This window comes from Cyprinus carpio, chromosome A15, assembly GCF_018340385.1.
Source record: "Cyprinus carpio isolate SPL01 chromosome A15, ASM1834038v1, whole genome shotgun sequence".
Classification (NCBI taxonomy): domain Eukaryota; kingdom Metazoa; phylum Chordata; class Actinopteri; order Cypriniformes; family Cyprinidae; genus Cyprinus; species Cyprinus carpio.
Window position 1 is genome coordinate 23,183,158 of NC_056586.1, and position 26,078 is coordinate 23,209,235.

A 26,078-nucleotide genomic window follows, 5' to 3' on the forward strand; every position below is an offset into this window, starting at 1 on the left:
TTGAACTTTCTTTTCATTAAGGAATCCTGAAAATTTGTTTCCACAAACATATGAAGCAGCACAACTGTTTTCAACATTGATAATAATCAGAAATGTTTCTTGAGCAGTAAATCAGCATATTAGAATGATTTCTGAAGATCATGTGACACTGAAGAATGATGCTGAAAATTCAGCTTTAAATCACAGGAATAAATTACAATTTACCATAAATTCATACAGTAAATAGTGCTTTTAAATTTTAATAATATTTCATAATATTGAGGTAATTTTGTTTTCTTCTCTTGCCTTAACCTGTCAGCCAATTTGAACTGAAAGAGAGAAAATGCTGAATTTATTGCAGCATTCATCTCACAACCACTGGCTGAGGTTATATAGTAAGTATGAGATCAGTTAAACCAAGGTTACAGCAGGTCTGAACTATCAGTAGTATCATTGTTTCTATGCGTTGAAGATGCTCACATTCGAGACCAATCAGCAAATTAATAAAATCATGTAGCTGACCTCGTTTACACACTGAACCTTCTTGTCTGCGTGTGTGTGTGTGTGTGTGTGTGTGTGTGTGTGTGTGTGTGTGTGTGAGAGAGAGAGAGAGAGTGCAGTTCATTTGCCGTTTCTTGCCTGCTGGTCATGCTCTGGTTTGCATATCAGATGAATCATCTTTCCGAGGTGTTGGGTCACAGTTAAATTGAACATCTTGGAACCAATTTATTCCATTAGGAGCTCCGAGTCCAGGACCGGAATACAGACAGCCAATTTCAGCATGAAGCATGAAGGCTGCGACAAAAGATGATAGATTTAGCCAGACAATAGGTATGAGGTGTGCATGTGTGCGCGTTTCTATATTTGAGCGGGTTTATGGAGTAAGATCTCTCAATGCTGCCACGACTTTATGTCTCTCTCATCCATTGTACCTCATTCTTTTCATTCATAATTGACTTTGGATTTTAAAGGACTACTAAAGTCCTCTCACAACACGGCGTGAGGTCTCATAAAGAGGCCGTAATTGAGGACGAGCTCCGACACGTGTCAACACATCCATTACTGAGCGGTGGAAGTGCTACGACTCTCGTCTAATCCCTTCTATTCAACATCACCGGCCTTTGTGTGTCCACTTCATTTTCCTTCGTTTGAACAGAGAACACGGTGAAAAAACACACTTGTCTGTACTAAAGAAAGTCAAACGCTGTTCAAACTGCCATTGCGAGAAAAGGGTTTAAATATGGAGCACATTTGGAGGGCTTAAAAAGGTCCAAAAGAAGTCAGAACAAAAGGATGAGGATTTTTTTTTTAAATTTTGGAAACGCGGACGTAAGCAGTTTTATCTGAAGGTGCAAGAATTCCAATTCATTAGCTGCTAGTGAACTAGAAGATGTGCAGTGTAAATCTATTTGAGCTACAAACCAGCGTTTATAATTATAATAATACATTAAAATATTATGATAACAAATAACAGTCTGAAATATCAAGCATCATATTGGACTGTTTTTCTACAGGTAAAATAACTGGAAGCTAATGACGCCGGACGTCTCACACAACATCCAAGTTACAAATGACGGCGCCCGCTCTTGAGTTAAAAATATGTGACCCTGGAGCACAAAAGCAGTCTTAAGTCGCTGGGGTATGTTTGTAGCAATAGCCAAAAATACATTGTATGGGTCAAAATTATCCATTTTTCTTTTATGGCAAAAATCATTAGGATATTAAATAAAGATCATGTTGCATGAAGATATTTTGTAAATTTATATCAAAACTTAATTTTTGATTAGTAAAATGCATTGCTAAGAACTTCATTTTGACGACTTTGAAGGTGATTTTCTCAGTATTTTGATTTTTTTTGCACCCTCAGATTCCAGATTTTCAAATAGTTGCATCTCAGCCAAATATTGTTCTATCCTAACAAACCATACATCAATGGAGAGATTATTTATTCAGTTTTCAGATGATGTATAAATATCAATTTTGAAAAACTGACACTTAAGTCTGGTTTTGTGGTCCAGGGTCACAACATGGTTGAACAACTTTACATTGCTTTTTTGCATGCTACTATACCATACAAATGTTTTAACTGATTTGGCAAATCCATCCTGTTGAAAAAAAAAAAGGTTTCCACTAAAAAAATACAATTACAAACCATCAACTGTTAGCCATTAAAACCAATATCTAATGGTTTAGCAATGGTTTCAAGTTTGTGTGGAATTGTGCTACTTGTAAACCGTTGCCATGGGTTGATTTTTTTTTCTTTCTGTGGTTTGTCTCTCTCTCTCTCTCTCTCGCTTTTATTTTTTTGATAACTATGAGTCATTTTCAAGTTTCAATGGTTTTCTAAAGCATGAGAATGACTGTAAAATATGTATTTCAGGTATGAGAGTGGCATATGTTGAGTTCTGATTTTGGATAAGGTCACTGGGCTTGTTTTGGGATATTTTTGATTGGTGTTTAGGCTGGTTTTGCTACAGACCTGGCAACACTGTCCAGTAGTGTGTTTTGGGCCAAATTCCATTAGAATTTAGTGGTTTTAACATGGCACCAATTCAGGCAAACCATTTACCAGTAGAGACCCACAGGGACCATTACAGTTTCTATCAAAACCAATACATTTCCTATTATAAATGTGGGCAGAAACATAAAAGTTATTGGTTGTTACTGACTCTAAAAACCAACCTGACCTGGTTTTTCCAACAGGAACGGTGCTGCAAATCACTCTATCACACACTTTATTAAATTTAGTCCTTCAACACGCTTATTATCTTGATCTTAACAGGGAGGCTGAATAAGAAGTCGATTTATGATTTATTAATGTTCAATTTCTCCCCGCTGCACACCTACAGGATGAATCTGATAAAGTAGGGGTGATAGAGAGACACAGAGAGATGGATTTTGCAAAATAAAGTAGACGGAAAAGAGAGTACTGATGATTCTTCAGATCCGTAGAAATACAGATTATTCAACTCTGTTCATACTTTTAACATGAACACATTACAGTTAAATTGAACCGAATCTACTGGTTTAATCTGAGCCCTATATCACTGATATACAAAGAAGTAAAGACACAAACCATCTCATGAAGATTCATAATAATCATGCCTAACAGTGAGCTGACAGAATATTTGTACTATTCTCCTGAAACTTATTCTGGCAAAGAGCTATACTGTCAAAAAACCATGAAGTTACTAAGCACACTTGATGTTTTTAAGTATCTCGAGAATACAGAGGAACTGGAAGAGTTTTTTTTTTTTTACAGGAACTGAATATTACACAACATTATTGAGAGCAATAATGCTGCCTAAATCTGACATATTCTTTCATGATGCTCTTCAGGCTAGCAATAACAATAATGATAATGATGATGAGATTAGATCGTGCTGCGTTCATTTTTACTCTTTCTGCTCCCTTTATGACTTTGTGTCATTGCAGCTTACTAAATATAATGCTGACTTACATGAAATGTTTAGCTTTGCATGTAATGTACACAGAGGAACACACTGTGAGTCACTCTGGACAGCGGAGCATTTAAATAGTGAATCTTGCCTTTGTTCCAGCATTTGCCTTTCCCAAATCCCACTGAGAGAAAATCCCATGGAGCATTCTGCGATCGGTTTCCAGATCAGAGCAAACCCGGTGCCTGCGACATTGATGCAGTGATGTGAGTGTTTAACATACAGAAACACAAATCATCATGAATCATGTGCTCCTGTGTTTACTGCAGAAACTGAAGATTCTCGAACACCAAAACTGGCTTAAATGCAAACAGGAAATGAATGAACGTGATCAGGAAATCTGTTTATAATCCAGGTGGCAGTGATATACTTATAGTTTCAATATTTGCTGCCTTGAATGTTTTAAAAGTGATCTTTCAACTGATAGTACCAGACAATATGTAGGTCACTACAATATACAGTATGTATTCTGTTTGCTCTGCTTTTTAAGGAAATAAATCTCTTCAGCTTTGGCTGTATGTATAATCTTTTATTTATCTTTTTGTTGTCCATATTCTCTAGTTTGTATAAATTGTGTTCAGCAGTGTTTTGTAGTAATCTGTGAAATGGGTGACTTGTAATATTTCCAAAAATGGCAAATCATGGGAGCCCATATAGAAGCAGTGTCTGTAACCTTAGGAGCCCAGTATTTTGATGTTTTAAAAACAGCAGTTTTTACAATTATGACTGCATACACAAAACTTGTGTCCACAGAACTACTGACAGCAAACCTCACTATTCACCTCGAAGACCCTGTTTCCACAAAAACCCACCGCAGAGAACATCACAAAGCCAACGTCCATGAAAGAGCTGCAACTGCTTTAATCACAGACACCAGTGCTAAAATGTGAAAAAATGTTGTAACAATCATTAAACTTCAACATCTGCACTTCATCTGAACTTCAACATCTGCCCTGATAAACATCAAAAGTTGTACAAATTTATTCTAAGAAGGTTGGAAGCTGTATTTTAATCGAATTGTGGTAAAAACAACATTTTGTCCAACCAGTGTTTTTCCAATCAGTCTTAATAAATCAATGGCGATTTATATGCAAACCTTTCTTACATTTATTTGAAGCTGTACTGAAACAATGAATATTCTAGAGTCTTAGTCTTTTCTGTTCTTAACACTTTTGAGATACTATATTAAAGACGGATTGTTACATGCCAGTCTGTTTTAGCCAGAGATAAAGAGGAAATGCATTGATGTAATTTCCGTGCCCTTAGTTGTACTTTGACATAAAACTAATATCTCGCTTATTTGCTACCAAACATCTCAAGAAAAGCCACCTTCAAAATTGTATCATGCATGGAGCAAACTGATAGTCAACAGTCAAAGTCAGTCAGTCACTCAATGCAGAGTCACTCAGAGCTGGACTAGAGTTGCACTGCCACCTAGGGGTGTTCTTTGATGTTGCTGGTCAAACCTTGTCTAAGATACGGAGAAACACATTCAGTCATGTGTGTTATTATATTAACTGATAGTATTTAGGTAGAGTACAATACAAAACTAAACAAAAGTTTGAACATGGAATAGCAAACATAACCCAATATTTAGACACATACTATATAAAATGAGTTGAACAAACACACCGGAGCAAATAGAGTGTAATCTGTCACAGCAGTATAATAAACCTTCTTTACGCCATTCAAGGATGCTTGGACCACAGTATTATGAATCTTCCATTCATACTCACTCATAATCAAGGACTTATTGTTGATTTGAGGACCATCTTTAAGCACTGTCGGGTCTGAAGAAACACAAAACCCAAGACAAAGACCTTCATTTTGCTTTTATAAAAAAAAAAAAGATATATATATATATTCCTAAAAATATGATATATATTCAAAAATCTGAGACCACCAATGGAAATTTTCTAATTTAACTCAACATTATATTCTCAGCATTGCTAATTAAAAACATGTAGATGAATTTCATAATTTTTTAGTATTTTTTTTTTTGTATTTCTTAGAATTCTTAGTCCTAAAACTTTCTAGTTTCAGATTTAAATACAAAAATGATTATTGATTATTGTACTGTCCAAACTCACTCTCTCAGCCACTCAAATACAGTCACACACACTCGTGAAACTCAGAAAGGCTTAACCGTGGTTATTTTTACAGAACCAATAACAAGTCCTTTATTTGAAAGGCAAAGTGTTTGGACTTGCATAAGTGAAAAGGTCAGAGCGCGGGCGAGAGCTGAAACAGATTCAGAAACCCAGAGTGAAGTGATTGAACGCTGCAGTCTGAGACTCAAAAGAGCTGTGGACAGATGAAGGTCAGACTGAAGTCTGAAATCATTTCCAAAGATACTTCATCCTGCACAATATTTATGGAGTCCGGCCTTAAATGCCAAGACAGGAAGTGAGTTCTTGAGCACTTAGGCAACAGTCTGCGCTCCGGTCGCAGAAGAGGACGCAGAGTTCTGCAGAGCAGGAGACACAATGGATGCATTTCCCGCTCGCTCAGAAGCCCATCGGCGTCTGCGTCCAGCCACGTAAAGCACTGAGTGAGAGTCTGAACAGACGAGAAAGAGTCTGGAGAGCTGAGGAGACAAGAACAACATCATAAACGACACAAAACTCAACTCATGATGGACGTTCTAGATCAACATACTTTCCAGATCTGCCACTGTAATGAGAATGTAGAAATGCGTTTGAAATCATTAGAAAGATTACAAAGATCACATGAATGCATGCATAATTAATCAGCTTTTTGTGTCTTCTCAATGCACTTTTAAAGCACTGTTATTTTTTTTTTATTATATACATTTTGAATTTTTTATTTTTTCACCAAAAAAGCAAAATGAAGGTCTTTGTCTTGGGTTTTGTGTTTCTTCAGACCCGACAGTCCTTAAAGATGGTCCTCATGCTGCTTTACATATTTATTTCAGTTTTAGTCATTTAAACTGGTTTTATTTCATGTAGTTGCCAAGGCAAGATTTTAATTTTAAAATTTTTTATTTTTTCACCAAAAAATTTTTATTACTATTATTTTGAAAATATTTATGGAAGCCCGTTTCCACCACTACATAAAAAATAAAAAGGTAATTGTGACTTTTATCTCACAATTCTGATTTTTTTTCTCATAATTGTGTGATACAAACTCACAATTGTGTGTTAAAGTCATAATTGTAGATTATATTGTAGAGATATAAACTTTTGTAATTCTGAGAACATATCAGTCTTTTTCCTCCCCAAAATTGGACTTTAACTTGCAATTGCGAGTTTATATCTCACAATTCTGAGAAAAAAAAGTCGGAATTACAAGATACAAAGTCGCAAAAGCCTTTTTTAAAAAAAATTCTATTCAGTGGCAGAAACGGGCCTTCATAAATATTTCTATTTAGCTTTATTCACATATTTATTTCAGTTATATTATATTCCTACAATTTAAACTTGTTTTACTTCAATTAGCTGCCGAGGAAACATTTTCATTTACGGCTTTTAAGTTTTAGTTTTTCATCTAATATTTGTATTTCATTTTATTCCAGATTTATTTTAATTAATAAATATGTTTTTAATAGTTTCAATTAACAATAAAAATACCATTTTAAATGTGAAGTGTATCATTTCAGCTGCCAGAATGAATTGAAAAAAATGATGTTTTCATACAAATAATGCTTTAATTCACTGGTTGAGTCAGAAACTGAATATAAATGGCTATAATAAAGTTAACAAAATGCATATAAATCAACACTGAAATTGAATTCATCCACACTGAAACAAAGTCACAATATCAGTGTGTTGGTTAAAAATGCAAAATCGAAACTAAATTCAAGTGATTCAACTTTGATCCGTGCTGTTGCTTCACTCATGAATAATTGTTGAAATGTCATCTGGAAACAGATCGATGTTATGAAAGAGTCACAGAGTGACCGTTTACTCTGATTCATCTTGACTCAATATCCTCTGTCAAGATGTCAAATGTCTATAATCCATGTGTGTGTCTCTAACCCGGAAGCAGAAGATGGAGCCTCATTTTTAACTTCCTGCTGAAATTCTTGCATTAAACTCTTCAGAAAGTCTGCCTTTTGTACACTGGCACAACCTACACAAACACAGACAGATATCCCAAATGAAATCTGCCATATATATTTTAGTGAATCAAATAGGCTAAGATCGGACCTGTTGGTTGCATTTAAATTCATCGTCATATCATATTCACATGACATACAGATTCAACATTCAATAATACAATTAATACAAATATTGTATAAAATCAAAATTACAACTTGTATATACAACTCTATAAAAGATCCTTTAAAGGCACAATATGTAATTTTTCGCCGCTGGAGGGCGCGTATTTAAAACAAAGGCGTAGTTTGATGACGCCGTGACTGAGTGTGGAATCATGGGAGTTGTGGTCTTTATCCCCACAGCCGAAGCAATCAGATGGGACTCAGATGGGCAGAAATCATGTTCATGGATGAGCTAATGATTTATTAACGTAGCAGAATGAAGCAGGGTGAGGCTGAGGTCGTCGAAGCGAAACAAGGCCGCAGAACGAGCGTGACACACGGCTCGAAATCAGCAGAGCATTTATTATGCCACAGTCAACCGCTTCCGCTCCTTCCGGAAATCGAGGTTGTATGACGTCATTGGCATGTGACACAATGACACTATGGAAACGGTCCGTGTCACTAGTTAAAATTGTTTATTTCTCTGGAATAAAACATTCTTCTAAAAATTTGGGATCATGTAAGTACACGAGTCAGCAAAATATGTAACACTGTTCTAGTGGTTTTTGGACATTTTAATAATTTTTTTTTTTACATATTGTGCCTTTAAATGTACTTATGATAAAAAGACATATGTTTTACAGACAAGTTAGTGCTGCATTATTGACATTATTGAGCCATAAACTCACAATTCTGAGAAAAAATCAAAAAAAAATTCAATACACCAATCAATGCTGGGTAGTTTATGTCTTAAAACTTAGACTTCTTTTCCTCTCAGTTCTGAGTTTCTCAATTCAGACTTTTTTTTCCCTCTCAATGCTGGGTTAGTATCTTACAATTCAGACTTTTTTGCTAACTTAAACTTCAGACTTAAACTTTTTTGAGTTTAAGATATTACCTTTAAATCACCTTTTTTATTCCAGAAACACAAGTATGTCCTATACGACACAACACCGGTATGAACAACTTGGTTTGGGTTTAGAAGAGTAAAGGCATGTTGTCCCAACATTTTGACATTCTTCCCATTCTGGGTGCAACTTATCATGTCCAGTCTGAGATCTGACCTGAGAGAGGGGTTTGGGTGTAGCAGTTGTTGTTGATGATGAGCGTGTGTTTCCTGAGGGCTGCAGTCAGGCAATTGGTTCCTCCACACAGTACAGAATCATGTTTTCAGTTTTCAACACTCACTAACACACAAACACAATCTCTCTATATGGCTGAAGTGCCCGGCACAGGCCGTCCTGAGTCCACTCTCACGCACCAGCAGTGTCCTGAACGGCTCTGTACCGCCCATCTGCACTGCATTCTGGGACAAAACGCTCTTCTGATCCCTGAATGGCCACTTCAGCGAGCACAGACATCCTCTCGTGTTCACAGGTCTTCAAAGAGTCTGCAGAGTAAGAAACAGAACAAATTCAGTATTTAAAACACTCAAATGAAGCCTTGATCATCTTTCACTCTCACCAGCGGGTCGTCTGTCACAGCGGTTTCCACTCGGGTCAGAGTTCAGCAGGATTGTCACCTAGAATGGAGGCACTGTGACTTCTGGATTTAAAATTATAAAATTGTAAGTTTTCATTAATGGCATAAGTTTAAAGTAATACGCACTGAACTCACCTGCAGCGGTCAGAACAGAGCGCTGGTCAGGATCAGGAGTGGAGCGCCACCGAATGCCTCGCTCTAAACCCAGAGAGGAAACATGTCCCAGTAGAAGAAAAACTAAAACTCTGGTCAGATGGCAGTTTGCTCTCAGTATGAATTGGCCAACGCTGGGATAAGAACACATCAGAGCATAAGTCTTCCAATTACAACAGTAACAATTTTTCTGTGCCAGATTATAACAAGTATTAAACAGCTATATATCTTTTCTATTGTATATAAAGGAGTTCTGATGTCCAAATTCAAAGCTACATGAGAGATGTAGTTTAGATTTATAATAGCAGAGGCTCCATTACCCATGAATATCCCAAACATATGTGTTTACTGAATTCATGAAAAGAATAGAGCAGTGTGTCCTTTAAATAAGCCCAAGAGAGAGCTTGCAAAATGACTTGCACATGCTCAGACGTTTGTGGAAACATTTCCATCTCTGATGAGTGTGCACATGCCCACATGTTCTATACACAGCAACACACAATCATTAGCATAACATGCTGTAAAGGGCAAGTCATGACCCATCAGATTTAGAATTTAATCAATGTTTCTTCTCATTTTTGTCATTAATCAAGTACATTAATGTCTATTATTTCCCCTATTAATTATTTTCTGTGTATGTCAGCATGCACTGCATGTTTTTAAGTTCTACAGCTGTTGGAAAGACCAATTTTTTTTAACATATTTATATATATTAACAGCGGATTTAGGTCTCAACTGTAAGAATATAAAATAAATTTGAATATTTCAATGACAGAGGTAAGGTACTAAAGTAACTCCTAATTTTTGGACTCTAGGTTACGCGTTTCCTTAAACACTTACAGTCCAATTTCAATGTGCAACAGCAGACATGAACACCGCCATCTGAGTGGCCTCAGGTGGTTGAGAGATGTGGTGCCATTTTGCTGACAGGTGTGCATATTTAGAATTTAATGCCAATATTTTTTGTCTTTATCATATAGACGTTTTAAAAATGGGGTGATTTTATATATATATATATCTATATATGTATATATATATATATATATATCTATATATGTATTCCTGTATCGCTTTTAGACAAATACTCTTTAATCTATTCAGATTTATGTGCTCAGACATTTCACAAGTGCAGGTGGCTTTTCTTTTTTTGCAGGTTAACAGGTGCATGTTTTGACACATTGCAATACTATAATACAAAGAAATTCACAAAACCCTTTTTCCTTCACTAGGGTTATGTTAAATATTAAATCTTTGTGACTTTTTAGTTACTAATATTTTAGTTACTAATAGGCCTGTGTTAGAGTTACTAATATACTAATATAAAAAGTTTTTCATTACACCTTTAGTTAATTTTCTGTAGCAATTAGCAAATGTATACATTTAACTGTGAATCTGAATTTTTCCGAAAATTTGAAATGATCATAGCCCACAGCTCAGGGACATGCTTTATCGCATCATGAATTAAACAATTTGCACAGTTCAGCTGAATGATGAAGTTTACTTTAACTGTATGCTTTGCACACTATTAACAAACTGCACACTGAAACAAAATAATCAGAACATTAATAACTGATAGAGCTCGTGGTTTATCTGTCAATCAGATGCGCTCTCGGCCACTCATCTATGCTCGTGACGTTTTCTTTTATAATTATTATTGGCTGATAGAAATGTTTTAAAAGTATTTTAGATGGAAATAAGATTAAGACCCTAGATGACGTCATGATCTATTCTGTCGTGCAGCGCTCAAAATTGTGGTCAAGCAGTTCCACCGTGACCTCTGAATATTTTTTTTCTGGTTCATTAAAACTAGCTATCCGAATCAGGAAACTAATCAGACTTCTAATAACTTTAAGCGAGCACGAGGGAGGCGAATGGTAATAAAAATTTAAATAATAATCTCACACCTCTCGTGAGCATGAGGGAGGTGAATGGTGCTTCTCAAACGGTTAGGTAGGCTGCATCCTAAAATTCAAATGATCAGTAAGCTACCGACTCGTTTTCTTTCAATTTATTTTCGTGAATTTAAATGTGTGTGCTGCCTTTTGTTGGACTGAAAAAGGCTCTAAATGAGGAGACGATTCCCCTTGATGGAATCGATTCCCAGCTTTGGAATCGACTCTCGATTCCCAACGCCTCGGATTCGATTCTTTTTGGAATCGACTCCCAGCCCTAGCTGCCAGGATTCAGAGGTTGAAGACTGCAGAAAAAAAGCCCGCGCTTACTCAGGTTGTCATAGCAGCCTAACCGTTCGCTCTTCACCCTACGAGTTTTTCGACGACGACGACAATCAACAGACCGGCGATAAAAACTACCCATTTCGACTAAAATTCAATAATATATCCTTAAACACATTTAAAACAACCTGTCTTGTAATCTCCTCAGGACGGCTAGGAGAATGGTAAGTTAACTATTGGTTGTTGTCAGTCTTCACCTGTCTAAACTGTTTAATAGAGCTGCTGTTTTTAAACGTGTTTATACAAGTATAACAGCACATAGCAATTTAATAGCACATATAGTATCTGGCTATTTTGAGATTTCTTAAAATAATGTTTCAGCAGCCCACAAATTGAGCACCATCCAATGTGTGAGGCATAGGCTAATGCAGATTACCATGGGGGGAAAAAGTTATTTTGAGGAAAAACATTAACACTAAAACAGTAATAGAGTAAATTTGTCTGTCACAGGATGGATCATGGTCTAAAAGACAAATTGCTAATCATTTTTTACACCAATGTTGTTGACAGAACTTGTATTGAAGACAGAACGTCATTAACTCATTCATTTAAGCTCCAGCGAGACAAAGTCAAATGACTGGTTGAAAACCTCAGCAAGCAGGGACACAGACAAATAATTCAAAGTGGTAATATTTTATAAGGAAACTTTATGTGTGCATGTGAAATTCACTTTTCATTGTGAGACAGAAAGCAGTTTTTGCAAATTTCCAGTACAGCAGGTAACGTTTGATATTAAAGAGTACAAAAGAAGAAAAAAAAAAAATCAGAATTCCAAATGCTTTTATTCAACTTTGCAGATGTAAGAGCAGGTTTTTGGTCCAAGTCTTCAAATCTTCTGAGGCCCATCTGCCCAACCCTTTTCCCTCCCTCTACCCTTAATTTGTTCTCACTTGAATTCAACACTTCTGATTGCAAATCACCCCCGCCGTTCATTACAGAGCATGTTGGTATTGGACACACGATTGCATAGATTTGTTAAACAGTAATTTAATGTTAATTAAGACATAATGGAATGTTCATTAAGACTTCAGCTCTCCCACTCCTTCCCCTCAACCTCCAGAGCTGTACATTGGGTCCCTGCCCCTCCCTACATAAAGAGAAAAACGAGTGTACAACAAAAGGAAAGGACAAAATGAGTGGGAGAGAGAGCAACCTGCAACTACCAGGCACATTTGTACTTATTTCTTACTATATAAAATTCTCTTTTCCACTGTTGATTCAGCAGCTGTGTTGTCATAGGCTCTAGTGGAGGATCACTACAAGGCTATGCTGCTCACATCAGCACTGAAGCTCTCACATTGACATTCAGTAATATCTGAGAAACAATTAGAGATGGATGGCAGATGGACATTAATTACAGTTAATAAATCCTTAAGGGACATGTCTACTTTAGTCAGGGAGTCAATAAGAGAACGCTGTATGGTTGATTGGGGAAGGAACACAATAAATCGACTAGGTATTTTTGTAGCTTCATTCTTCAACCCTTAAAAAAACAGACCTGTAGCTACCTAAACCTGCCTACAGTACTCCGCAGGGGTGAAAATGCTCATTTTATAATCTTTGCTTATGACTTGAAGCCCAGTGTGACCGCCATGGGTAGTCCGACAGTTCTGTGTACTGGAAATACATAAGTATGTACAGCATAGAATCCTGCTAACTCAAAATTGCTGGAGAGGAGAGAAATAAAAAAGGGAGGAAAAGCTGAGGTTAGATTTTCAAAGAGTTCCACCAATCCAGCAAAATGGGTTAAGAGGGCATGTCACAAATTCCCTATCAAAACTCTTGAGTCATTCTCTCCATTTTCCTATGATATACAGCCTTGCTATATGCCAAATAACATATTTCAATGCCAAACCAAACCTCCCACTCCACCAACTCTAGCAAGAAAACAACGAAATTAAAACAAAGAAAATAGCATGTTAACTGGAAAAGCTTGTGCTCTCCCCATCGGGGTAGAGGGTGCAGGTTAAGTGTCTAGGCATAGACTGCAGCCAAAGCTGATTCTTTAAGCTCTCTTTAGTTCCATCCCATAACAACCTAATAGAGTTAATTGATAATATGATTCTAATTTAACGAGACCAACGGCTTAACACTAACTGTCTTTACAGGTAACTGCTGGTGAGAATTCACTAAAAAGCTGGAAAAACATTGAGTTCTTTCATAGTATGCATGTCATTTTAAGAGGAAACAGAAGAAGATTAAAGAACCTGAGCTGTGGCTTCAGTCCAAAGCCACGCACCCTCTTCCCTTGACACTGAATCTGCAATATTAAACTTCTCTCTTCCCTTCCATCCTACAACTTTCCTTAAGCTCTCCAAGACTGACATGTTTAACACGGAATCAAAGGGTTATCCCTCAATGCGTGGCTAGCTTTATCAACAGTTATTTGCTCTTCCCACAATGCCATGGTAACCCCCTTCCCCCAAACATCTATCCCCCTCCCCCTCAGGTGTGCTATGAAGTCCCATTTCCAACACTCTTAAATATCTTCCTCTTCCTCAGGAGCACTGATCTCTTTAAGGACTGGATGGTTGAGAGAAAGACAGATGCGGCTCCATCCAGGGCTCTCATCTATCTAGTCTGTGAGAAGATCAGCACTGATGCAGGAGAGAGAACTGCTCTGGAGTTTGCCCTTAGAGGTCGCTCTCCCCATACAGGGCGGTGGAGAAGGACATGTAGTCAAGAGCACCCGGCACCGCGTCGGGGCCTGTGTATGGTGCCATTCGGGCAATGCAGTACTCTGCCTGGTCAGGAGGAAGCTCACGCCTCAACTCCTCGGCTGTGATGTAGTTCTGAAAAGGAGAATAGATGGGGATAGTTTGAAGTCCCATACAACAAGAACTCTGAACAATGTAGACAGACATCCTGGCATGCATATTCTTACCTTGTCTCCAGCTAGGATCTTAAATGAGGCGATGACTTGGTCTGCGGTGTCTGTGTCGGTTGTTTCCCTTGACATGAAATCGATGAAGGCCTGGAAGGTCACTGCTCCACTGTTGTTGGGGTCAACAATGCCCATAATACGAGCAAATTCGGCATCACCCTGAAGAACAGAGGTTAGAGGTTAACCCAGATAAACCATGAGGACAGTCATGAGAATCAAAGTTAAGAAACCATATTGAATGCAAATGAAAACGAGGCTGTAAGAAATTGGACATACAGATGGATCAATGCATTGATTTTAAGACTTAAATGGTCACCTGAATGGTAAATACCAAAGTGAACAGTAGTACAACCCACTGAATGCTAACTAGGGATGGGTCACAATTTTCGAATATTCGGTTGGTTGATGTAATTAGAGAATATCAAATAGGTTGCGCGATTACTGTCTTAAATTTCCCCATGTTTTCAGAAAACTTTGTCTCACGTGCACACTGTAGACTTGCATAGCATATAACGGTTACAGTAACTTGGGACGATATCAAGTAAGAGTTCTGTGTGGACCACAAACACCCCCGACTGGATTAGAGGTGTGGCTGAATCCGTATTCAGAAAGGCGCGGAAAACAAATAACACGTTCTACGGAGCCACTGAAGGGTTAGCCGCTTGCTAGCGGTAGCCTGTTATAGTACATAACATTTCACTTACTACATAAAGACAGTAAGGAGAGATGACTGACAGGATGATGGCAAATGATTTTCAGCACGTTACAATCATTATATAGCTTGAGTTAAGGTAGCCTATCTTCTGAATTAAATCGTTTATCATACAGATTGAAAGCGTGAATCCAGTTCTCTCCATCTCTCTCCGTTTATGGGTCTTTTGTGTGTGCATGTGGGGGAGGGGTGCGGTTTTCGAATAATAATCAAATAATACCCAGCGATTTTCGAATATTATTTTTGCTTGGAATGCTCATCCCTAATGCTAACTTTACATCTATCCTTCAGCCCCATTTTCATTTGATCCAAATTAATACTGCATCTAAGGTGCTTGACTATGGTCTATTACGGGGTGGCCATCTCTGGTCCTGGACAGCCACAGTCCTGCAGAGCTTTGCTTCAACCTTGATAAAAACACTTTCTGTATCTTTCCAGTAACCCTTAGACCTTGATGAGGTATGTTTGATTAGGGATGGAGTGACACTCTGCAGGACTGTGGCTCTCCAGGACCAAAGTTGGCCACCGCTGGTATATTAGAATTAGGCCTGTCGCAATTATCAATATATCGACTTGCAATTATCAATATATGTACATGACCTCAATAATTTTTGGTGACAATACATTGGCCATTATATTTACATAAAAATTAATGTCACCATGTTTTTTGCATTCCACTTTCTAGTACATAACGTGGTGTAGTTGGTGCTAGTTTGAGTTTAAAAAATGCTTCTACAAAAAGTTTCATCTGCAGATATGGCCTTGTTTAGGGATCTCTTCCAGAGGGGTGCCTTTGTGCATACAAACATCTGACTGCTAAGTAGGGAGTGTGTTTTTCATCAATACAGTGCACCCTTAATTTACAGAGAAAAGAAGGTCCAGGAATAATCTGTAAATGGAAAAAGTTATGTGAATTTTTCTTTTTTTTTTCGTTAGGAAATGTTTATTTACTATTTATTCAAGGTTAATGTATCTAATATTTTGATACTTAATTTCCACAATCTAAATCCGTGGTTCTCAACCACATTCCTGGAGGACCCCCATCACTGCATATTTTGCATGTCTCCTTAATCCAACACACCTGCTCATTAGTAGAGACTCACAGACTTGAAATGGGTGTGTCAGACAAAGGAGACGTGCAAAATGTGCAGTGTAGTTGGTCCACCAGGAATGTGGTTGAGAACCACTGATCTAAATATTCTTAAGAATTAAAAGTTTGTTGTCATTTGAAAGTGTGTTGGCCTTGTTGCATTATGCTTTTATATTATGATTATGTATTCAGTGGCATAAAATGGTCTTAAAATGCCAATAATGTTTATCGCAATTATTTCTGAGGCAATATATCGCACAACAAAAAGTTATTGTGACAGGCATAATTAGAATCTATTCAGTAATTTTTTTTTCTTTTTACAGATCTTAAAATATAAATACAAAATATGAAAAAATAACCAATGATATCCAACAAAACAACTTATTTTTTAACAGTAAGCAAAAGCAGGAGTTCAGGAGAGACTGTGTTGCTGTAGATTGAGAAAGGAGGTAGCAGTACCAAGCTGTTCCAGTGGAAATGAGCAGTGCGCGGAAATCGTCGCTGTCCATTATCCCCGTGCGCTTCTATAGTTTGCAAAGGGAAGGATGAGAAAATAAACAGGAAGGATGCATGTGGAAAGCAGAGAATTTGGGGAGATTAAGAGGTTGCATGCAAACAGAAGAGTTTGATAGAGGAATCAGATTGAGTTTGTACAGAAGAGACGTAAGAGAAGGAGGGAGGTTATAGCAAGGACAAGTGAAAAGAAAAAAGAAAGAAAAAGGAAGCAGTGAGAAACATAACACATGAAAGCAAAACCTTAGCTGACCTGCAGAGGGCACCTTTTAAAGCAGCAGCACAACAGGTGAGTGAGGGAGTTAGTGAGTGATGGAATGAACGAGTGAGGCAGCATGCGCACACACACACACACACAGCCATCTTAACCCTTTCTTCTCTGGGTGTGCTCATACCTGCTTGTTGTTTTCTACGTCGTAACCCAGACTGATCAAACAAGCCTTGAACTCCTCAGCTTGTAAGACACCACTGTGGTCCTGTGGTAACCCAATAACGCAAGTGGATGGACCAATCAGAGCATGCAGATTAGGATTGATGATACCAATACACAATGACATAACAGCATGTGTGGGATGGAGGCAGTGGCATGACAAAAAAAAAAAAAAGATGGAGACAAAACATTGTGGATGTCAGACACATGGGCTGATGGCTAAACAAGTATAATGAAACATACTTATGACAGTTAGTGACCTGATTTCTTACGAATGTCAGACATAATGTTCAGCTTATGATATTAGAGAGCCATTATGAAATCACTATATCAGTTTTTTCTTCTTTTATGGTGAATAAATTTCTCCACTTTAACATAAAACCCCTTCATTACTTCACCTCCACTAGACAATATTTACATATTGGCTATAGGTGGCACATTTCAGGTCAGAGGTGTTTGACACACAGTATATTTAAGACGTTTTCCCTCCCATTAGTGCCAGAGTAAGTGGAGAAAATATTAAAACAAGTCTAACCAAAATTTTAAACTGAGGTCCATTTTTATCATGCATCAATCACCCTGAAATTAAACACAGCCATTCACCTTCACATAAGCAACACAGACTAAATTTCTCTTTATATGGACACTTTAATCCTCTGCAATGTTGTGTATTTTTAGTGGCCTGCAGCTCAGATCTCTTTGCTAACACAGTTACAAAAACACAAACCTTATGATTTTTAAAGGAACAGTTCACTCAAAAATGAGCTCAATCTTGTAATTCCAAAATGCATGACTTTCTTTGTTAATTGGATGTTAAACTCTCAATACTCATCTATACTTGCATATACTCAATTTTGAAGCAATGTATCAGCAGTGATGCAAAGCACCATTGGTTTTTATGGATATTGTAACCAGTCCTGACATGTCAATGCTTTTTTTGTTAAAAATGACAGTTTTTCCATGTTTGAGTGATCTATTCCTCTACAACACTAACCTTGAATGACTTTCATGGTCTTACAAATACTTCTTTTACCTAAATTAAGTGGTCCATTTCACACACAGTCAAACATGCAAATGAGTTCCTGACCTTGTCGAAGTGATTGAAGGATGTGCGGTACTCGTGAAGCTGCTCCTGGCTGATGCCTTTAGCATCACGAGTCAGAATCTGGTTCTCGATCTCATTAATGGTGCGGGCAATTGTAGTAAGGAGTTGCTCCCAACCAACACGAAGGTGCTATAGAGGAGTAAAAGGCAAATGGAAACACTGTCAAGTAACAACAAAGCTAAACAAAGTTTACACTAGAGGGGAACAGCATGTAGGAATTGTAAACACTTGACCTAAACAATACATCTATGGTTCCTGCATAGTTTCAGTATGTGTGTATTGGCATATGCATACCTCCATAGTGTAAGAAGTGTATTTGTTGTCAAATATAAGTGCTTCCTGAATGAGCTGATGGTCTCCCTCCAGCTGGTCAATGTTGGGTTTGTATTCAATGATGCTCTGCTCATACTGACGGAGGTGGGTCAGCTGATCTTCCAGCGTTCCATTCATCTCAATTGATATCCGCCCTATCTCCTACAAATATCATGCCACGGAGACACAGATGAATTATTCAATATTTTTCTTCTTTGAAAATGATGAGATCATCAAGGTACAGAAATAGAGGCAACTATACCTCCATCTTATTTTGGATCCATGGTCCAATCATGTTGGCCTGGTTGGCAAACTGGCGTCTGAGATGGTCATTAGACTGCTGACGTGCGAGTTCTTCCTGAAGAGCCTGATCACGCTGTGGAACCAGTTGCTGCACTTCACAAGGACGCAAGATAACATCAATACTTGCAAACTCAACTCATTTGTAAACCTACACCCAAACACCTGAAGGAAGCAATGTCTCATTCACAACACAAACAGATCTTACCTTCTCCCACTTCTTGTCAATGCTCTGAGGGGTGATGGTGGTGTAAGGATTGTTTCCAGCCAGTTTGATGCCATTGTACTGTGCAATTTTCTGAACTTCAGCCTGGATGGCCTGAATAGCTTCCCGCTCTTTATTTGCCTCTGGAAGAGTTGATTTGAACTGGTCGTGAGCCGTTATCAGTCCCTACAGAAAGAGAGAGAAGTGAAAAAATGTCAGAGAAGGGATTCTTGCATCCAGCATTTCTTTTGTTCAGCAACAAAACAAGGTTCTCCATTTCAGAGGTTTTAGAAAGATTACGAATACAACACATTTTGCAGTACCTGGATCTCCTCGATGTTGTGTACAATGAACATGTCCTGAAGGTCCTCCATGGCTCCCTCCATCCAGTTGTTGAACGGTGCCGCTCTCTTGGCGTACTCCAGGTACAGCTCGTCAATAGACTCCAGCTGTTTCTCTGTTCTCTGTAGACCAGATAAAACACACAGTCAACATGATAAAATGTAGAAATATGCCAGAAAGTGTCTCTCTGAGAAAGCATGCGTACCTCGAGAGACTCTCTGCGGTTCTGTGTGAGGGAACCCAGAGCATCCCATTGCTCACAGATCTTCTGACAGCGTGCATTAACGCTCGGGGAGTCGTAGTAGTCCAGCTCGCTATAATACACACACAGAAGAGTTTGAACACTGTCTCAACTTCACTTACGGCCAGAATTTTTTATTTCATTAATTAGCCCTCTCTCTTGTTGTTTGTTGCTTCTAATTTTTTGTTGTTTTCTCACTTGAGCTCCTGTGCAATGGCGGCAATCTGCTCCACTCTGTCCTGGTGGGCAGCAAGGTCACTTTCGAACGCCTCATGCTTCTTCAGGAGAGCTTTGATCTCAGACAGAGTTGCGGTCTCATAATCCTTCTGTGTTAGCATTGTCTCCTTGCCTACACAAACAAACACAGATCAATTTAGATCTATAAAGATTTTAGATCTTAATACTTCTGCCTGGCTGACAAGGCTTTGCATTCATGAGATTCAAAACACTGATGGAAGAGTCATAAAGAAGCAGTCTGTTAATGTATACTGAGAGTGATTGGTGAATTACTGTCAAAAGCATCAGTAAGTTCAGGTGTAGTTTCTGTATCCATACCATCTGTCCAGCTTTCATGGATGGCAGCTTTCTGACGGAACTTTTCTGCAAGATGGTCAAGTCTCTCTAAACGACGGATCTCATTCAGTAGCCACTCTTCATAGCCTTTCTCTGCCCCTTCCAGTTTATGCCATGCACCATTAATGTCCTAGAAAGAAAGAAAGAAAGAAAGAAAACTTTTAAGCCAAATATCTTTCAGAATGAGCCAGTGGTTCAACAACACAGGTTGAGAATGAACAAGTTTCATCATAGCGATAAAGCAAAAAAGACTTAAGTCTTATAAATTGAATTGTACATGTACTACACGTTTCTTACCGACACCATGCGTCCCTCAGATGGCATAAAGGCTGGTCGGTTGCTCAGACGGAGTTTGGTCTGCAGCGTGTTGAAGTTGATCTCTAGCTGACACTTCTCTTGAACTTTGGGTGGTTTGTGAACGCGACGGTAATCGCGGAAATCTTCCAATTTCTGCTGCATTTCTGTCATGGTTTTCTCTGGAGCACGGTTTTCCAACCATGGGATTGTCCTACGAATCCACTCCAACAGCTATAAGAAAAAAGTGTGCAATAAAGAAATTAATAGAGTATCAACAGAAAACATACTGAGACATTAAAAGTTAAACACTCTGGGTAGTTTGTCTATAAATAGGTCTATTTGAATATCACCTAAACAGCAAAAACACAATGACACAAACTCACATCGCTGGCCAGTTTTTCATAGTCCTCCATCAGGTGCTCATTCTCCTGATTAACTGCCAACACCTTGCAGATACGATTGGCTGCTGTCTCAGCCTATCACAGAAGATTACAATTACAATCGTATTACATCACGCATATTTCTAATTATGAAATTTTATCAAATCATTCTAAAAACATTGAAAAGCACAATGTTTACTACACCAATATATAGGGTATACCATATATTTAAAGTACAATGATATAGTATACACAATACACTTAAATTAAGAAGTATGACACATCTGTGTTTAGAACTGTAAATGTCAAGATGCTGCTTTAGTTTACACAGGAAAGAAATTTTTAACTATCCAGTATTTAATGGTTTTTGGTTTGGTGGGTATAACAAAAAACAAACAAACAAACAAACAAACACGCAAACGATGTACTGAGTACACAGTGAAACAAAACTCCAAGTGTTGTAAGTTAATAAAGTGCTATACACACAATAACATGCGTGAAAACAAATGAAATTAAGATTAAGTTTAACATCAACATTACATACTTCACCTCTAAGCTCTTTTATACTAATTGACATTTCATGCAAACACCAATTGGTTAGTTTCGAAAACTTGTAGTCTAGCTGAAAAATCCACATGCCAATTGTAAAACCAAATCTGCATTCTCAATTTTTATACCACCACTGGAGGATCTCTTCAGGGTTCCCTACAGCATTAACTAACGCTGAAACACAGAAAGTGTTCAAAACGCTTGTGTAAAATGCTAAAGCACATTTAAACAATTACGATTATAAGCCTGTGGCTTCACCTCAAATGCAAAACACATATCTAGCATATGCAGCACCAAAACCTCACAGAAAAAAAAACGGTCCAGTGTAAAGGTGGGCTTAACATAAATAACAAACATAATACATGTGCTTGTGTAGACAGATAACAGAACATCTAAGAATTAAAACCACAACCCTAGTGTTTTAAATGTGAGCTATACTGTGAATTGCATTATGATTTTCATATTTACACTCAACACTGTCCTCAACTGTTACAAACTTAATCAGTGAGTGCAAATATGAAACATCAAACAATGAAATTCACCTTTCCAGCATTTAAAGAAGGTTGTGACAGACCAGTACACCCATTGAGGATATTAAATGACTTCAGAACCATTAGAAAATAAGTGCATATATAGAAAGAGGTGAGGGCAATGGTTTGGGTGTAATGAAGCAGTGGCCTTATCTTTCAAGTCACTTTCACACCTGGTTCAGTTGGATTGGTTTTTGGTGCAGGTTACAAATTGGATTTCCAATGTAAGTATCAATTGTCTAAAAATTTTACATTCCCATAATTATAACTGGATTCTTTCCTCATTTAAGACTTCGTATTTGACTCAAATGGATTAAAACAATGGATTATGAAAACAAGGCATCCGTTTGTCTGAAAGACCCAATCCAGAACAAGTCAGTGCCATATGGCGAGCCTACAGCGAGGGAAAACTCAGACTGAATAAAAATTATCATCAATGTTTGTTTACATTATTGTGAGGAGAGCATCTACAAGAATTTTGAAATAGCTAACCCAATATGACAATATCAATTTGCCATGCTAGAACTGTTGTCTATTATTGTTGTATTAACATAAATGTGCAAAGATTTTGAGTATAAGCTATACAGTTACATTTACTATTAGTCCTTTACTCTTGCAGCACATCTGATTGGAACAAAGTACAAGAAACCAAGACGAGAGACCAGGTATGAAGGCACATTTAAGAGTTTCAAGGCCAACAGTCAGGGGTCAAAGGTTTCTCACCTTCTGAGCACCTGAGAAGGCGTGATAGAAACAGGAGACGTAGGTCATAATAGCCTTCTCATCCGGTCGCAGAGTACCCACGATATCTATAGCAAACCCAGCGGAAAAAGAGAGAGAGAAAGACAGCAGTGAAGCAAAGCAACCCAAAGCCTGTGTGTCCCCACCGAGAGAGGAGGGGGTGGTTATGCATTTTATGGGCTCCCCATCAGAGGGAAATGGGGTTTGAAGTCCTGTGTTAAAACCCGCAAAGTGAGAGAAATATCTGCTGTTGAGAAAAGAGTCGTAGGCCAGAGGAGGACGGGTTAGGACACCAGCGCCCCTCTTTGGTTATTCCAGTACTGGTGGAAAAAGCCATGCTGAAGAGGAGATGATGAGGGGTCAAGGGTTAGGAGTCATGGGGTACCTTCTGGGCTCCAGAAAAGGCATGGTAGAAACTGGACACATAGGTCATTATGGCTTTCTCATCTGGACGAGCTGTGTTCACAATGTCTGCAGGGAAACAAGAGTTATACACACATGCACATACAGAGACGCAGATGGGACTCAAACACACACTTATAACAGGCATGTGCCAGTTACACACTCGTTAACATACACACAACGAGAATGGGCAAACCTCAATTCACTGGTGAAGGCCAAGAACATACTTTTCAGTATGCAGTAAGGAGGTACGCCAGTATTTGGACATACTACTATGTCACTGACTTGCATCTTGATACCACAGATCCATTCGCTCCATGCTGTTTGAATTTGTATGTGAGCATTAGCATCAACATAAATTATTAATATTAAAACTGGCCCCATGTCTGATTATGGTCTTCTCTACTATATAGCATGTCAAATGAATAGTACTCATTTTGTACTCAAAACCAAGTACAGATCAGATCTAGAAAATCCATTGGAAGCAATATACCATCCATGTATGGATAGTAAGCAAATTGGGATTCACTCCTCTTATTAAAAATAATAAATCAAAACTAGATGCTAAAAGTGCATGGATGGAATACTAAGATTTGGAATGCACTAATTGTGTAATGTCACATTATTTAGGATCGGAAGAATGCAAACTAGGATTCAATTCTCCTGTCATCAGAAACGGTATACCATCCACTTTGCATGTTACTAAGATTTGGGATGCACTAATTAAGATGTCACAAAGTATGCAACTCCTCCTCTCATCAGAAATAATAAACGATCAAGGCACTTTTTGCATTCTATTGTAATTAAGGACATTACTAATTGTAATGTCACATACTATTTAGGATGTATGGCATGTGACTTGGGATTCGGTTCTCTTCTCATCACAAATAGTATACCATCCAGGCACTTTTAGCATACTATTTTTAATGTACTATGATTTGGGATCCACCAGTGATATCACAAACTATAGAGGCTGCCCATTATGCAAATTAGGGTTACAAAACAGTACACACACAGCACTCCGGTGCAGCAGGTTGAACAGAGATCCTGGAGAAGTTATGCTTGAGGGAGAAATAACATAATGCTCAGGGATGTTACCATGGTGACACAATGTTTGTGAAAGACATTAAGTGTGGGTGTTTGCACTGTCTGTGTCGGAGAGCAGGAACAACTCCTAGAAATACAGGGCATGTGCTGACATGCACAAAACACACACACTTTAATAGAGCAACTCATTCACTCTCTCTCCCACTCACACACACTCACACACATCATCGCACAGCCAAAAGCACACAAATAACTACATATGCAGTCACAGATAGTGATGGATGTAGAAAACGAGAGAAGAGTTCATACCCTCTGCATCCAACATCTTGGGGATGTCAAGGTATCGTTCTGCCACTTCGAAAGCATTATTCAGATTGGTCACTGGGTCGTCCTGTTAACACACAATGAAACAAACAGTCATTTCAGCATTTCCTCTGAGAGCACCTGCAGAACACAGCGGAAACATCCACAGATTTCCACAAGAATCAAAATATACACCATCCATCACCCCCTTACATATTTGTTTATTAAAAGGTTTTGCTAGTTTCACTATGCTATTTTGGACAGTATGCAAATTCTTCTCTCATCCATGCACTTTTTGCATTCTATTTTTAACTGTACTAAGATTTGAGATGCACTAACTATCATGTCACATACGATTTAGTACGGATAGTGAGAATTGGAATTCAACTCTCCTCTCATTAGAAATAGTGCATCAAAAATAGTATGCTAAAAAAGCCTGGATGGTATACTGAGATTTGGGACACACTAAGTGTAATGTCACATACTATTTAGGATGAATAGTATGCAAATTGGTATTCAGTTATTCACTTTTAGCATACTATTTTTGATGTACTGTAATTTTGGACACACAAATTCTGATATCACAATATGAAATTTCCACAAGAAGCAAAAAATCCATCGCTCAAGTTCTACAACATCTGTCACCACCCTTGCATGCTTATTAAATAAATTCACTAATTTGACTGTGCTTTTTGCTGCCAGTTAGTATCAGCTCCACTTTTAATCTTTTCAATCTAAAGAACTGCACAAAATCACCCCTCAAATCAATACATTAACAGTTACGGATTGCATCTTAGTCTTTTTTTCTAATGAGATACTAACCTTTCTCAGCTTGTCATAATCGATGAGCTCTGGCCTGTGTCTATGGATCAGAGCATTGAAGGCGAGACCATCCTTCCAGCTGTCGAGAAAGAAGAAGAGATGGTCAGAGGAAACAGGTATATGATATTTCTCTCCTTTAACCAGCAGAGGGCGCCACTCAAACCACAGCTTATAAATCTTCTATTTCTGCATTCATGTCAGTGTTGGACTTGTTAAACTTTAACAGTAAAGGAACTTTGCTTGCAAAGTGACTGTGTAATTGAGATATTTCCGATTTAAGAGCAATTTTTTCATCCATCATCTTTAGCTATTATTTGTTTATTCAAATACATCCATAACACCGCTTTATGCAAAACCCAGCTTTAGGTGAATCCACAAATCAAAACCACAGAAAACACCCAGTCAAATAAAGGTCATAGGTCAAAGATTTCAAACCTGATGTGGAAGTTCTGAACGTTGACGTTCTTGTAAGGAGCCGTCTTTCTCTGACACCAGAGCAACAATCCTTCTTTAGCGGAGGACACAACAGAAAGACACACACCATAAACAAACATTCACTAAACATTCATTAAGTCATCATAAAGTATGTTTGATTATGCTGTGCAGAGCTGTTCCTAAAATTTCTAAAACAATATGGAGGTTAAATTATACCCTCCACTGAGATGTCCTGGATGGCGAAGCGGAGGATGATGGTCCAAATCATTCCCAGAGTCATCTTGGCATTTCCATCCACGATTTCTACAAAGACAGGCACACAACACTGTTAGATGTT

At 38.0% G+C, this 26,078-nt stretch overlaps 1 protein-coding gene and 2 long non-coding RNA genes across 3 annotated transcripts in view; 1 reads left to right on the forward strand and 2 right to left on the reverse strand.

The window, feature by feature from the left end:
* Positions 1–604: 604 nt before the first annotated feature.
* On the forward strand, positions 605–4,454 carry LOC122147863. The gene is made up of 3 exons (XR_006161866.1): positions 605–810; positions 3,540–3,643; positions 4,191–4,454. It is a non-coding gene; the product is annotated as an uncharacterized LOC122147863 (long non-coding RNA).
* A 3,977-nt stretch (positions 4,455–8,431) lies between these two features.
* LOC122147864 lies at positions 8,432–9,603 on the reverse strand. The gene is made up of 3 exons (XR_006161867.1): positions 9,277–9,603; positions 9,124–9,181; positions 8,432–9,049 (listed from the first exon to the last, which is right to left on the reverse strand). It is a non-coding gene; the product is annotated as an uncharacterized LOC122147864 (long non-coding RNA).
* Positions 9,604–12,145: 2,542 nt separating this feature from the next.
* Positions 12,146–26,078, reverse strand: part of LOC109104020 (actinin, alpha 4) — a 38,139-nt gene continuing 24,206 nt past the window's right edge. Inside the window, exons 4-23 of the mRNA XM_042771595.1 lie at positions 25,955–26,044; positions 25,742–25,826; positions 25,307–25,385; positions 24,491–24,572; positions 23,118–23,203; positions 20,916–21,008; positions 20,533–20,763; positions 20,218–20,365; positions 19,861–20,011; positions 19,627–19,735; positions 19,403–19,543; positions 19,083–19,265; positions 18,837–18,971; positions 18,557–18,736; positions 18,245–18,391; positions 17,123–17,203; positions 16,674–16,738; positions 16,147–16,153; positions 14,413–14,571; positions 12,146–14,320 (exon numbers count right to left, since the gene is read on the reverse strand). Coding sequence (XP_042627529.1) covers positions 14,162–14,320; positions 14,413–14,571; positions 16,147–16,153; positions 16,674–16,738; positions 17,123–17,203; positions 18,245–18,391; positions 18,557–18,736; positions 18,837–18,971; positions 19,083–19,265; positions 19,403–19,543; positions 19,627–19,735; positions 19,861–20,011; positions 20,218–20,365; positions 20,533–20,763; positions 20,916–21,008; positions 23,118–23,203; positions 24,491–24,572; positions 25,307–25,385; positions 25,742–25,826; positions 25,955–26,044 — 2,411 coding nt within the window. The 3' untranslated portion in view covers positions 12,146–14,161. The remainder of the gene's footprint in view (positions 14,321–14,412; positions 14,572–16,146; positions 16,154–16,673; positions 16,739–17,122; positions 17,204–18,244; positions 18,392–18,556; positions 18,737–18,836; positions 18,972–19,082; positions 19,266–19,402; positions 19,544–19,626; positions 19,736–19,860; positions 20,012–20,217; positions 20,366–20,532; positions 20,764–20,915; positions 21,009–23,117; positions 23,204–24,490; positions 24,573–25,306; positions 25,386–25,741; positions 25,827–25,954; positions 26,045–26,078) is intronic.